This window comes from Mytilus edulis, chromosome 2, assembly GCF_963676685.1.
Source record: "Mytilus edulis chromosome 2, xbMytEdul2.2, whole genome shotgun sequence".
Taxonomy (NCBI): domain Eukaryota; kingdom Metazoa; phylum Mollusca; class Bivalvia; order Mytilida; family Mytilidae; genus Mytilus; species Mytilus edulis.
The window spans coordinates 37,997,379-38,011,220 of NC_092345.1; the positions used below are offsets into that span (position 1 = coordinate 37,997,379).

The following is a 13,842-nucleotide window of genomic DNA, read 5'->3' on the forward strand; positions in this document are numbered from 1 at the left end:
TAATAAGCGAACACGATGAAGTAACATCGTGATGATAAATATTTCGACTCAAAAAATGGTTTTCGTTAGTGTCATGAAATTTATATTTATTCTTTAAGTAATTAATATAATCAACAATTTTATTAAAAAGTTCAGTGACAAAATATAAGGAAAAAGATAGATCGATGGTTTTACAATGTGTGTTGCGTTTTATGAAAAAATTTTGCTCCAATGATCGAAAAGATAGTTTAATTAATAAAAAAATATTTTAATGAGAAATCAACACAATTTTGAACTCATTTTTGCCATAAGCACGTGTACTAGTTTAGTGACGCATCTAGAACTTTTCATAAAAGGGGGGCGCTCCATGCATGCATTCAGTGATTCCCTATATAATCAACCAAATTTTTGCCACGAAAAGGGGGGGGGGGGCAAGCCCCCTCCTCCTGGATCCGTCTATCTAGTCATTAACGACACCAGTAAGGTACAAGTAAGATATTATTAATAAGTAATTTTTAATTATTCCAATTTATATTTGAGTATTAGAAAACATTCTTTATTCTAATCCTTTTCTCAATATATACAGAAAACAAAAACATAGCCATACAAAAACGCAAATCTATTTTTAGAATATAAAGGTCGAGGCAACTCAGTTCCAGTAAGGACTGTTTGATTCATTCTCTTGTGCACAAAATAAATTTTATCGTATAAAATCACGTGCAAGGTTTTCTATAAGCAGAGAAATCGTTATAAAATAAAAGATTAAGGTTTTTATCACTGATATGCAATTTTGTTTCTTTATTTTCATCATGATACATACAATAATCTCATGCATTAAATGAAACCTCCCAAACAACACCAACGGTTGTGTTACGTACCAACCGTACCTGATACGTAGCAAATCTGGAAACCTCTAGTCCCCGAGGGTATCACCAGCCCAGTAGCCAGTACTTCGGTACTGGCATGAAAATACGGATTTTTTGTGTTATTAAAATTTGCTGTTACAAAATGATATAAATTATTATAAATTAAGGAATGTATCTCCCTCATGCAAAGTTCTGATTCCTTTCACGGATTTGGCTGTACTTTTTGGACCTTTTGGATTATAGCTCTTCATCTTTTATATAAGCTTTGGATTTCAAATATTTTGGCCACGAGCATCACTGAAGAGACATGTATTGCGCATCTGGTGCAATAAAATTGGTACTGTTAATTTTATTTTAGCTATAGCCATCTTCAGTTTATTATAATCTCGTCGCTCAACATGGTCCAAATAACTCAAAACCGCACTTGCCGAACCCTTTAAACTACGTTATAGATAATGCATATTTTAAGGTTTTTCTTGTCGTAGAACACCCCGAGGGGTGTCATGATTGATCAAATGAATGACCGGCCGTAGAACGTGTCTTGTATGTTTCATACACCGTTATCGGATGGTAACAATTGATGTGTGTCTTACTTCATGCAGTTACAGTAACATTTGGCACGTGTCTGGAATCATGCTTATGGAACCTCATGACATCTTAACTTAGACAATTCACCGTCAGGCAAAGTTGTGGGCTTGTTATTACCAATATCATTAAGAATTTGTCTTTGGTGTATTTTAATTGATTCAGTTTTATCTGCAACCTCTATTGACTTGGACACACATTCTACTTTTTGTGTAATATAAGCATGCGACTGACTCAAATATCTCACACTCTGATTCAATATTTTCACAGTATCCGCAAAAGAAATCATGTGACTTGCCTAGGTATCTATATTTCCCATAGTATTTTGCGTATTAGCTAATACTTCTTGTGTGTCTTTAACATAAGTCACAGTATCGCCAATCGTATTGATGGCTGCAACTAAGCCTGAGAAATGACTAGTAATATTGTCATATACAGCATTGAAAGAAATCTTATTTGCGTGAATTTCTTTATACACCATCTCAAAAATGCATTCAACCATTTTATTTTGTCATTTTCTGATCTTCGTCCTGTACGAGACCTAGGTTCAGACTTTTATCCAAATTCACTTCGGTATGAAGCTCAGACTGCCTAAAAAATCCTTCTTTAAATTCATTTAACTCAGCCATATTTACGACAAAATATATTTATGTATAAATATTTAATTTGAAAACACTTTTTTAAAGTGTCCCGTCGGAGATACCAATGTAAAGCGCTCGCCTTTCGTTACAATTTTGGTTCAGTGCATTAAGTGTCTCAGTTGCATGAACCGATATCGTTATTATGGCTGAACAACTCATGATTTTCATAGGATAAATGATTTTATTAACTATCGGATAGTATCGACAGCTATAATAATAGTAATAGCAACAAATAGTCTTGATATGGGTGATGACAATCACAACTGGTCAGTTTTAACCATAATTCTTGAGGCCCCTCATGGGGGGGTCCTAGTAATCACATAATCACCATTTTTTTGCCAATATAATCACATAATCATTAAATATTTGCTTATCTTTAGTAATCAAATAATCATAAACTAAAAATACAGTCCTAGGTAATCAAATAATCATGAAATATTTGGCTTAATAATCAAATAATCATTAAAAAAACGGCCAAGTAATCACATAATCAAAAACCCCATGAGGGCCCTCATTCTTGATATAGTTTAACCTCAGTTATTGGTTAACTTTAACCATAATTAGTGGGATACTTTAACCATTTTAAGTGGTAAACTTTAACCATAATTATTGGTATATTTTAACAACAGTTATTGGTATTCTTTCACCACAATTATGGGTTGTAACCAATGTCTTCTTACATGTATTAACTATAACTTAATTATAATTGCCATGGCTGCCTTCACCTTGGGTTCATAACTTTCTGTAGCTTGTGACAGACTGAACACCCAAGTGTAATTTAAGACGCCTTTTAATAGACCTTTTCAACAATTTTCAATTTTTACTTTTGAGTCGACCCTGTACATTTCACCTGTCGTTGTCGTTCTCAACTGTAGGCTTTAAATCATATCTCATCTTTTTATACGTTGAGCGTAATGTCAAAATATCACATCATTAACTAAAACTTCTACAGTGTTAAAGTCGTACAAACTACCTACATATTCAGGCGCACAAAACATACGACAGAGATTTACCAGTCTTATTGGATAAAAAAAAACTTCCATGTGTATTGTCAGAGATAAAATTTAAAAAGAATCATAAGTTCGATAGAAAAATAGATTTTCTTTTCAAAAACAAAGCTATGTCCAGGAACAGGTTTTCCCATCCTAGAATTGAATACGTTCATCAGTTAGGTAAACATATATGCATTGGTTGAAAATACTACTTAGTCGTGTTTACAAGTGTATAGCAGATAATAAAATCAACGGTACCAATTTTGTTGCACCACATGCGCATTTCGACAATACATGTCTCTTCAGTGATGCTCGTGGCCAAAATATTTGAAATCCAAAGCTTATATAAAAGATGAAGAGCTATAATCCAAAAGGTCCAAAAAGTATAGTCAAATTCTCGAAAGGAATCAGAGCTTTGCATGAGGGAGATACATTCCTTAATTTATGATAATTTCTAATATTTTGTAACAGCAAATTTTCGTATTTTCATGCCAGTACCAAAGTACTGGCTACTGGGCTGGTGATACCCTCGGGTACTAATAGTCCACCAGCAAAGGTTTCTCAGTCAGATTTTTTCTCTCACTAAATTTGTTTAGTTTATCAACTCAATTTATCAAATTATTTTTTTCAAAATTCAAGACTATAAGGTATTGGAGAAATCTGCATTCTGAAATAATTTTTTTTGTTCACCTGCCGGACCAAAATTTTTCTTCATCAAATCAGTGGGGATTATAATTTTTATTTTTTGAAAAAAAAACGTGACCCTCCTACCCCCGAAGTTAAATTTTAGACCCTAAAAATTTTACAGATAAAAAATTATCGTTATTGTAATGCGGCTCAATCATTGGAAGACTCGCATACTCATAAACTGAAAGGAAAGCTGATCGAATGCGGAATGATTGCAGAGATTTTTTAATCAATTAAACGTGAAATGTCGTGTAAATACATGTAATAAGCATATTATTTCGGCCCTCTTTTATATGATAGTGAAATATATTTATGTAATGTGTAGTATATCTTCTGTAGCTATATAGTCAGTACAGTATAAAACCGCCAAATCGAATATCCATACGTTATGATAATCATGATGGATTTTTTTTTATATTTTGAGACGACCCTTCCATTTTACCTGTAAACTGTAGGTGTCATTAGTCGGTGTCGAGAGATGTTGAAAAGGTCTAATAGTTATCACACAAGGACGCGGTGTGTCAGTGTAAGATCACCGATACACCAAGTCCGAGTGGGATGACCATTTTACATCCCAGCTGTTTTAGATTAGACGAAAAACTATTTACAATTCATAAAATCTAGTTTAGAACGCCACACAACCATTATAATATACTTTATATATTACTATATATATGATGTATACCCTTTATGACCCCCGAACACGATGAGTTGATATCAAACAATGTCAACTCGCCCCACATTATATCGCCACTTTATAAAAAATGTCCCACTCTTGTTTACCGACTCGCCCCACTTTTGAAAAAGTGTAAAATCAAAATAAACAATCAGTCTGACAACTCACTTAAAACAACGAATAAGGTTTAAACCCCACTGAATTAAGGTCTGCCAACTCGCCCCACTTATAAAAAGATCTTGTTCCCTTTAAGTATGTTAAATTACAGATATTTCGTATCCAGTCTTCCTGGTGTATAGTGGTAGGTGTCGTGGCTAGATATGCTAAAGGTCTTCAGCTCGAGTCCCAGCATTTACACTGGATTTTTTTCTACGTCAATTTTGAAAGATAGTCTTTTCCGTATAATTAAGTTTTATGGTGGATTTGACATTCCCGCCAAAATGTTACAGAACAAAGGAAAGCATGCATAACAAAGAAACTCAAACTGGGGTGATCTGGTAGAGTGATCCGGCTCAGATCACCCCTGTTAGAACAAAGGAGCTGGGATGTAATTATAGTAGAACTGAGTGGTCACTTGATATCATAATACACTCATACAAGGTAAATCAGCAACATAAAGTCGATCGTGTGTAACAAATGTAAACCTGTAGGTAAACAGGTAAACTACAGTAAACAGGTAAACGAGAATAATTATTTACATATATATACAATAGTAAAACAACATTATAAACATGATGCATAAATAGAAAACAAAGATAACATGATAAGTTAATTGATAGGACGTACATTATGTTATAATTACACCTTATGTAAGAATCCTGGGTTTTGATTGGTTGATAGCCAGTGTATTTTTCACCAATTTACCGTTATCAAATGAATATTGTTCATTTTTAGCTCACCTGACCCAAAGGGCCAAGTGAGCTTTTCTCAACACTTGGCGTCCGTCGTCGTCGTCGTCGTCGTCCGTCGACGTCGTTAACTTTACAAAAATCTTCTCCTCTGAAACTACTTAGCCAAATTTAACCAAGCTTGGCCACAATCATCATTAGGGTATCTAGTTTAAAAAATGTGTCCGGGGACCCGGCCAACCAACCAAGATGGCCGCTATGGCTAAAAATAGACAATAGGGTTAAAATGTAGTTTTTGGCTTATAACTCTGAAACCAAAGCATTTAGAGCAAATCTGACATCATTGTTTATCAGGTCAAGATCTATCTGCCCTGAAATTTTCAGAAGAATCGGACAACCCGTTGTTGGGTTGCTGCCCCTGAATTGGTAATTTTAAGCAAATTTTACCGTTTTTGGTTTATCATCTTGAATATTATTATAGATAGAGATAAACTGTAAACAGCAATATTGTTCAGCAAAGTAAGATCTACAAATAAGTCAACATGACAAAAATGTTCAGTTGACCCCTTAAGGAGTTATTGCCCTTTATAGTAATTTTTTACCACTTTTTCGTACATTTTTGTAATCTTTTACTAAAATCTTCTCTTCTGACACTACTGGGTCAAATTTAACTAAATTTATCCATAATCATTATTATGGTATTTACTTTAAAAATGTGTGCGGTGACCAAGCCAACGAATCAAGATGGCCACCATGGCTAAAAATAGAACATAGAGGTAAAATGTAGATTTTGGCTTATAACTTTGAAACCAAAGCATTTAGAGAAAATCTGACAGGGTTAATTTGTTTATCAAGTCAATATCTATCTGCCCCGAAATTTTAAGATGAATTGGCTTCCTCTCCAAAACGTAGGCATATAGTAGAACTTTGTCATGGAAGATTTACTGTATAAAAAGAGTTATTTCAAAAAGCAAATAAGTCAATACCTATACTCCTTTTCAGATATAAAGATTCATGAATGTAATGACTGCCAAAGATACAGGCTTAAAGTATGTCTGAGGACACCGACATTGAGCAAGATGCTGTGCCGTATGAAGGTAGCATTTTTTCCATGATATAAGTATACGATTTTATTGTCATAATACGGTTTTACATAAGAGGTATATTTAGAATAATATAGAAAGGACTGCTTGGGTATTTTACTGATTATCGTTGGTTGTCAGACATTGCTATTTTCGTTTAACTCCAACACATATATTTCTCGGACAAACGTATTTGGGCGTTTTTCAATAAAAGCGTACCTTTCAGACCTAAAAAAAATGGAAAATCAACTAGTCTAAAATTTATTTTCAAGAGTTATTTTGAATACCTCTATTATAGACCTGTTTGTAAACAAAAAGTGCAATCTTAAATACTCTTTAAAATGATATTATTTTCATAATTTGTGTACTGTTTCGTAGTGGACTTTTGTCCCCTACGAAACTGCTTCTTAACACACATATTTTTGCAATTTTAAATGTTTCCTATAGACATTCCAGTTTGTTTACTTGATATACTAGAAAAATCTAATTTTTTTCTGAATTGGAGAACCATTTTTTATCGATAAAGATTAGACAGTACTTCACATATGAAGGTACAACTCATGTTACGTAGTGGACATTTTGATGCGTTTCGTAGTTGACAAAACCGTTTCGTAGTTGACAAAACCGTTTCGTAGTGAACAAAAAGTTTCGTAGTTGACATCAACCCTATTCTATGTTAATAAAAACATAATAAAAATTACATGAAACTAACCTTTGTTATTTGCTTTGCACGAATATAATTGAAAAAAGAGTAAAAAGACTGCATGGTAGTGGTAGTGTCCACTACGAAACGTTTTTCTCCCAAACTTGTTTCGTAGGGGACCGTTTCGTAGGGGACGTATTCACATGTTTTATTTTTTTTTCTCACAACACCAATATTGCAATAGTAACAAGACTGACTGTATTCATCTAAGCGTTATTAAGCTGTTCACTGATATTTTTTTCATAATTTTAAAACCAGTTACTGAAGGAGATTTGACCCGTTTCGTAGTGGACATTTACAAAAATACTGTATCACTCTGGTCCATTTGATGTGCTCAATTTTTCTTACCAACAATTTAATTGCCGTTATAAAAGCATCACTTCTTTTGTAAGACCCTAATGTTTATATCTCTTGCAAACAAAAAATTACATTGATTTTATAAAACTGTTTATAAGCAAGTTTTAATGACTTCGTTTCGTAGTGGATATTGTGTTAGGGACACACCTTCTAAAATAAAAAATCCTATGTTAAAAGCTGTTTATTAAAATATGTTGGCTCTAAACATACTTTTGAATTATTAAAGAACTTATATTAAGTAAAATTAATATTTATTTCTACATTTTTTTACGATATTTGAGAGTATGAATGTTGAACAGGCGGTCTAGGGACATGCCATTTTGGTTGTTTTGGACCATTCAGGAATCAATATCTTATCAATTCCTCTAAAAAATAAACTGTTTCTTTGCTTAAAAATGTTATATCTAATTCAATGTACTGACTGTACAAAAAATTACTTGCAAAGATCAAAAACATTATTTTTAAAGTGGCTGGGACAAGAAAGTACGTTTTTATTGAAAAACGCCCATTTACGTGTGTACCAAGCAAACAATTATATGTAAAATTAAATATAATTCACACAATATTCAAAAAAGCCATACACCTGAAAAAAGGTGTCTTATACAAAAAAATTTACACCAATTCTACTAGCATAAAAAGAAAGATCTTAATATGAATATCAAATATTTACAAAAAATCCTTAAAATATGTGTTTCTAAAACCTACCTTCCTTTCTTTTTAAAGTAAAAGAAGACTTTAAAATGATTATGCTGAACTATATTCAATAAGTGGGTGGCAATCAGATGTGAATTCTCAAATTACAAAACTATTAAAGATCTACAACAAAACACAATCTTTAATAGTATAAAAACTTCATCATGCTCTATTTTAACTTTATTTTGCCTTTTTTACTTTTTTTTTATTCGAGCGTCACTGATGAGTCTTTTGTAGGCGAAACGTGCGTCTGGCACAAATTAAAAATTAAATCCTTGCATCTATGATGAGTTTATCAAGATCGCTTTCATATTTTAATGAAACAGTGATTTACCTGCAAAGTAGAAATCGCAGATATCGTGTGTAAGGTCACAAACAATCTTAATCTTCTGACAATTCCTCTGTCCCATATATAGTAAGGCGCGTTTTTCTTGGTTAATTTGAAACCTTAAGCACGCATGTCTTAAAATTATGAGCAATTCAAAGAGTGGGAAGTGTTTCATCAGGGTAAACTACTAAAATGGACACTACACAAATTTTACGGTCATGCTCGCGAATTGATTGACTGATACGTGTAACTACGTGTCTCCGTCAAACTTAATATTGTCGCGGTCATAGGTATGAAAATAAAAGAACAGTGTATGAGTTGTTAATTAATCGATTGTGTCGTTTTCCCTAACTGAGTCTAGATGCGCGTGTCGAGTGATTCATTCATAGAAGGAGACACTTGCTATGTTGTGTTTTGTAGACAGTTTAGAATCGTTTGCCATGTCGTTGTAAGTTGTAAGTCTGTCTTCAACCTGTAAAGTACAGTTGCCGAAAGTAATTCGTAGTTCGATTTAAAAGTATTTCTGTTAGAAGCCAAGAATGTATACCATGATCTATTTTAAATTCTAGCCAACAATTGTAAACAATGAAAATGACTGCATAAATTTAATGCGTTCGAAGCGCTTTTCTGGATGGACATTCATCAGAGAAGCTCAAAGTTGAATATTTGAACGCCAAGTATTTTTAAGAACCGAAAAAGTTTAATTACCGAAAAGGACACATAAAAAAACCAGAGCCAACTTAATCTAAAGTACAGTGGATAAGTTATAAGGTGTCACAATACTAAGTACAACTTGATGGGTATCAATAAAGTAACACGCATTCGAAGTTCGTATGATAAATATACTAATAAAAACTTTAAAAAGTGGCGTAATAAAACAACGTCGTTAATATTTAATGCAAAAAAGGAATATTACCAAAACGCCATAACTAGTTCCAAAAATAGTAAAGAACTTTGGAATCATATTAAAGAGTTAAATCCAAAAGAAGATAATATTTTCCCACCTAAAATGCAGTATGAAAATCAAACGGTTTATAACAACCAAGATATTGTAAATACTCTTAATGTTCATTTTTCATCCGTAGCTGAAAAACTTATTGGAAATAATACTTCAGATATGGATTTTTCTATGCTACAAAATTTTACTAGTGAAAAATTAAAGAAAACTGAAAATTTTCATTTAAAACTCATTTCCGTTGGAGAGGTGTGTTCTCAACTAAAACATCTTAATATTAATAAATCCGCAGGTTTAGAATGAATTGGTCCCAAATTTTTAAAGCTAAGTGCAGAAATAATATCCCCATCATTAACTTTTTTAATAAACAAAAGTATAACTTCAAATCGTTTTCCGCAAAAATTAAAACTTGCAAGAGTAACTGCTATACATAAAGGAGGACCAAGAGATATTCCCTCTAACTATCGTCCAATTTCTATTTTGAATACCATATCTAAAATTTTCGAAAGACATGTATGTACACAGTTATATGAATTCCTAAACAATAATAAATTGTTACATATCGCCCAGTCAGGTTTCAGACAAGGTCATTCCTGCCAAACAGCGCTAACTAAACTAATTGACGAATGGTTAAAATATTTAGATAATGGAGAAATAGTTGGTACAGTGTTTTTAGATTTCAGTAAGGCTTTTGACCTTATTAACCATGCCATACTTTTAGAAAAGTTAAAATTTTATCATATTGGAAAACATATAATAGATTGGATAAAATCATATTTGTCTGACAGACAACAAGAAGTCCAATACGCTAACATTAAATCTGATAAATCGTTTGTAAAGTATGGAGTGCCTCAAGGTTCTATTTTAGGTCCGCTGTTATTTTTAATATATATAAATGATTTACCACTTCATGTTAAACAATCCAATATGGATTTATATGCTGATGATTCAACATTGCATTTTCATGATAAAAACATTGAAAAAATAAACAGCATATTGCAAAATGATTTAAATGCTATACAATCTTGGTGTAACAATAACAGTATGAAAATCAATGCACAAAAAACTAAGTGTATGAAATTGGGTTCAAAACCAAAACTTAAACAACTATCAGAATTATGCATTACCGTCAACGAAACATGTATTGAGAATGTCCATTCTTTCAAATTACTTGGAATTGACATTGATGAAAATTTAAGCTGGGAAGATCATGTTGATCGTGTATGTAAAATAATCTCTTCTAAAGTATCACTTTTATATAAAATTAAAGTATATTTGCCAATACACACAAGGCAACTATTTTATAATGCATATATTCTACCATATATAGACTATTGTAGTTCAGTTTGGGGAAATTTATTACAAAAAGATTCAGATAGAATCATAAAACTTCAAAAAAGAGTAGCAAGAATTATACTGGAATGCGATATTTCTATTCCATCTAATTTCATGTTTTCTTCTTTAAAATGGCTATCTTTTACCAAAAGAATAAAATACCAACAATCAATTTTAATGTATAAAATTGTAAATGGGCTAACACCTGATTACTTAGCAATTCTAAATATTGATGATGTGCAACGCCACAACCTACGATCTGTCTCTAATAATGATCTTTTTGTTCCAAGGCCAAATACAAATTTTTATAAAAAATCTTTTCATTACTCTGCAACCAAAGTATGGAATAATTTACCACTCGAAATAAAAAAATGTCCTAATGTGGAATTATTCAAGAAACATAGTTATAATCATTTTCTTGAAAATTATATGCAAGTCAAATAATTTGTTTTTCTCTAACAAAACTATATCAAATATTGTCATTTATTACCCTTTGTATATTTTAGTGATTGAATTGTTGTATATACTAGTAATATATATTGTAATTTAATGTATCAATGTTAACTGTATGCATGTATTTTGTTTGAGGGCCTCAATGAAAATTAGAATTTTTCTAATTGAGTTACCCTCTTTAAATAAAGAATTTATTATTATTATTATTATTATTATTATAATACTGCAGGAAGGTTAAGGGACATTTTAAAACTAGAATGAATACACTGGCTGTTCAAACAACGAATTGTTGTGAAGAAACCTAGACTGAACTCGTTTATTCAATATTGAAACCACTAGTTTTTGACTTTCCACTATTGGTGTAGTTATTTAACATAACATAATCTATTGCTTGATTCGCTGGTAGGTGTTTTTGCGAGATCACTTTGGGGATAAGCAATCGTTAATCAATGAATCATTTGTTCATTTGCAATAAAAAGAGGTTTTGTTTAAAAACTTTCAGTAACCGTTAGCGTCTTTCTCCTAAAATCTTACAAAATGGTATTGTAGGCATCTACCTTGTATGTCACTTAACGCCCAATAGTATATGACTTAGTTGGGATAATGTTTCCTTTTCAAGTTTTATTTCATTGTATGAAGTTGATTAAAAATTATTGTTACTATTTCAATTTTCTTTTTAAAAGTCCGCAGACAGAAACTTCACAATTCAGCCAATGCCATGTGTTTTATAATTCCCCTTATGCATTACATAAACTTACAAAATGTCAACATTAGCCATCACAAATAAAAAAGTCAAGGTCCGATGCACATCTAAGTTTGAAATAAACCAGGTCCAATAGAAAATTTGATATAAAAAAGTGCATTTCCTATGTTAAATTACACCGGTCCTATGCCACAAAAAAGGTTTGAACGGTCTCTAAGGATAAATCATCATCAGCCATCATTTAGAATCAGTTGTGCCAGGTTAGCTGAAAACAGGCAAAATTCACCTTTAATGGACAATAATTTCTATTAGATATCAATTGACAATTTCGGTCTTAGTGACTAATGTGTAGACGTTTTCTTGCTGAACAGTTTTTTGTTAACAGTTTTGTTGTTTTAACAGTCGCTTTATTTATTATTTTTTTTTGGCCAAAACCGAAATCGTTAAAAATTATCTTTCAATTGAAATAGCTCCTGTAACGAGTCAGTTGACACTTCTAACTGCATCAACTTTGTTGACAAGAAGAAGATTTTTTATAACTTGGAAACCTGAGCATCATTTTCTCTAAATTTGTTGGAATTTCCTAAGTAGTTTCAGAGAGGTCCAAGATTATTTATGAATGTATACGACGGACACAAAACGTAGTAGTTTAAGGCTTTTAGAATCCTGGCGGGAAATTGTTAAACTTGGACCTTTAAAGGAACAAACTAAAATAAATGTGTTTCTAAAGGTGAAAGATCGAATTATTATCCTTGGAAGATGAAAAAATAGTATGCAAAACTTTATTTAGGTTAGTGGCGCATTTCAAAATCTATTCTTCTAAGTCTTTAAAAGTAACGACCCGTGTTGCATACAGGCTATCACAGATCGTTCTTGTCTTGACAAAATATTTTCAAGTATGACTCTACCCTGTGATCAGTTTTAATGTTTTCGTAAGCGCGTATTGTGGTATATTTTCTAATGCTGCTGTTAAATGAGTTTTTCCTTAATAAAATGTCCTTAATACAAGGTAGAATATGAGTCACTGACCGTCGATTTGAGTAAGGGTTGCTATACAAGCCTAGTGGATTACATAAGTTCGTATGATAAATATACTAATACTGCAGGAAGGTTATGGGACATTTTCAAACTAAAATGATTTTACTGACTGTTCAAACAACAAATATGTTGTGAAGAAACCTAGACTGAAATTGGTTATTTAATATTGAAACCACTAGTGTTCAGCTTTCCACTTTTGGGGAAGTGATTTAACATAACATAATTTTTTGATTGATACGCTGATTAGGGGGAGGGGGGTTAAGCAATCGTCAATCAATGAATCATTGGTTCATTTGCTATACGAATATGTTTTGTTTTAGATATTTCAGTAACTATTAACTTGACAGAAATCGTATCGTGTGCACCTGTCTTATATATCCCTTAATACCCCAGTCCCACTAGGCCGCGATCGCACTACGATCTGTGAAAAAAATGCAAATTTTGATGATCGTAGTACGATCGTGTAGATCGCAGTAAGGTCGTATCACGGTCGTGGTGAGGTCTTCAAGATCGTGATGAGCGTGGCCAACTTTTAACATGTTCAAAACAATCGTGGTGCGGTCGTGGCCAAATCAGGTCGTATTAGAAGCGTAGTGAGAGCGCACTAAGATCGTAGTAAGATCGCAAAGGTCCCTGTACCATCGTAGTGAGAGCGTAGCGAAAGTGTGATTCTATTCGGAGAAACTGCGCTACGATCTCATTGCGACGTTATTCCGACCTCACTACGATCATCACGTTCTCACCGCGACCCAACTACGCTTCCACTACGACTATACCACGCTGTTCACGACCATAGTACAATTCTAGCACGGCCTTGCCGTCCTCATCACGCTCTTCTCACGACCTGACTACGTTCATACTACGACCATTATTCTCATTGTCATTTTCCAATAAAATATATTAATTCTCTCCAGGTTTTGT

General features: G+C 32.7%; 1 protein-coding gene across 3 annotated transcripts in view; it reads left to right on the forward strand.

The window, feature by feature from the left end:
• LOC139512134 (uncharacterized) overlaps positions 1-13,842 on the forward strand; it is a 41,774-nt gene that overhangs the window by 8,286 nt on the left and 19,646 nt on the right. For all 3 annotated transcript variants that reach the window (XM_071299534.1, XM_071299536.1, XM_071299535.1), the window contains exon 2: positions 6,277-6,371. In XM_071299534.1, coding sequence (XP_071155635.1) covers positions 6,326-6,371 — 46 coding nt within the window. In that variant the 5' untranslated portion in view covers positions 6,277-6,325. The remainder of the gene's footprint in view (positions 1-6,276; positions 6,372-13,842) is intronic.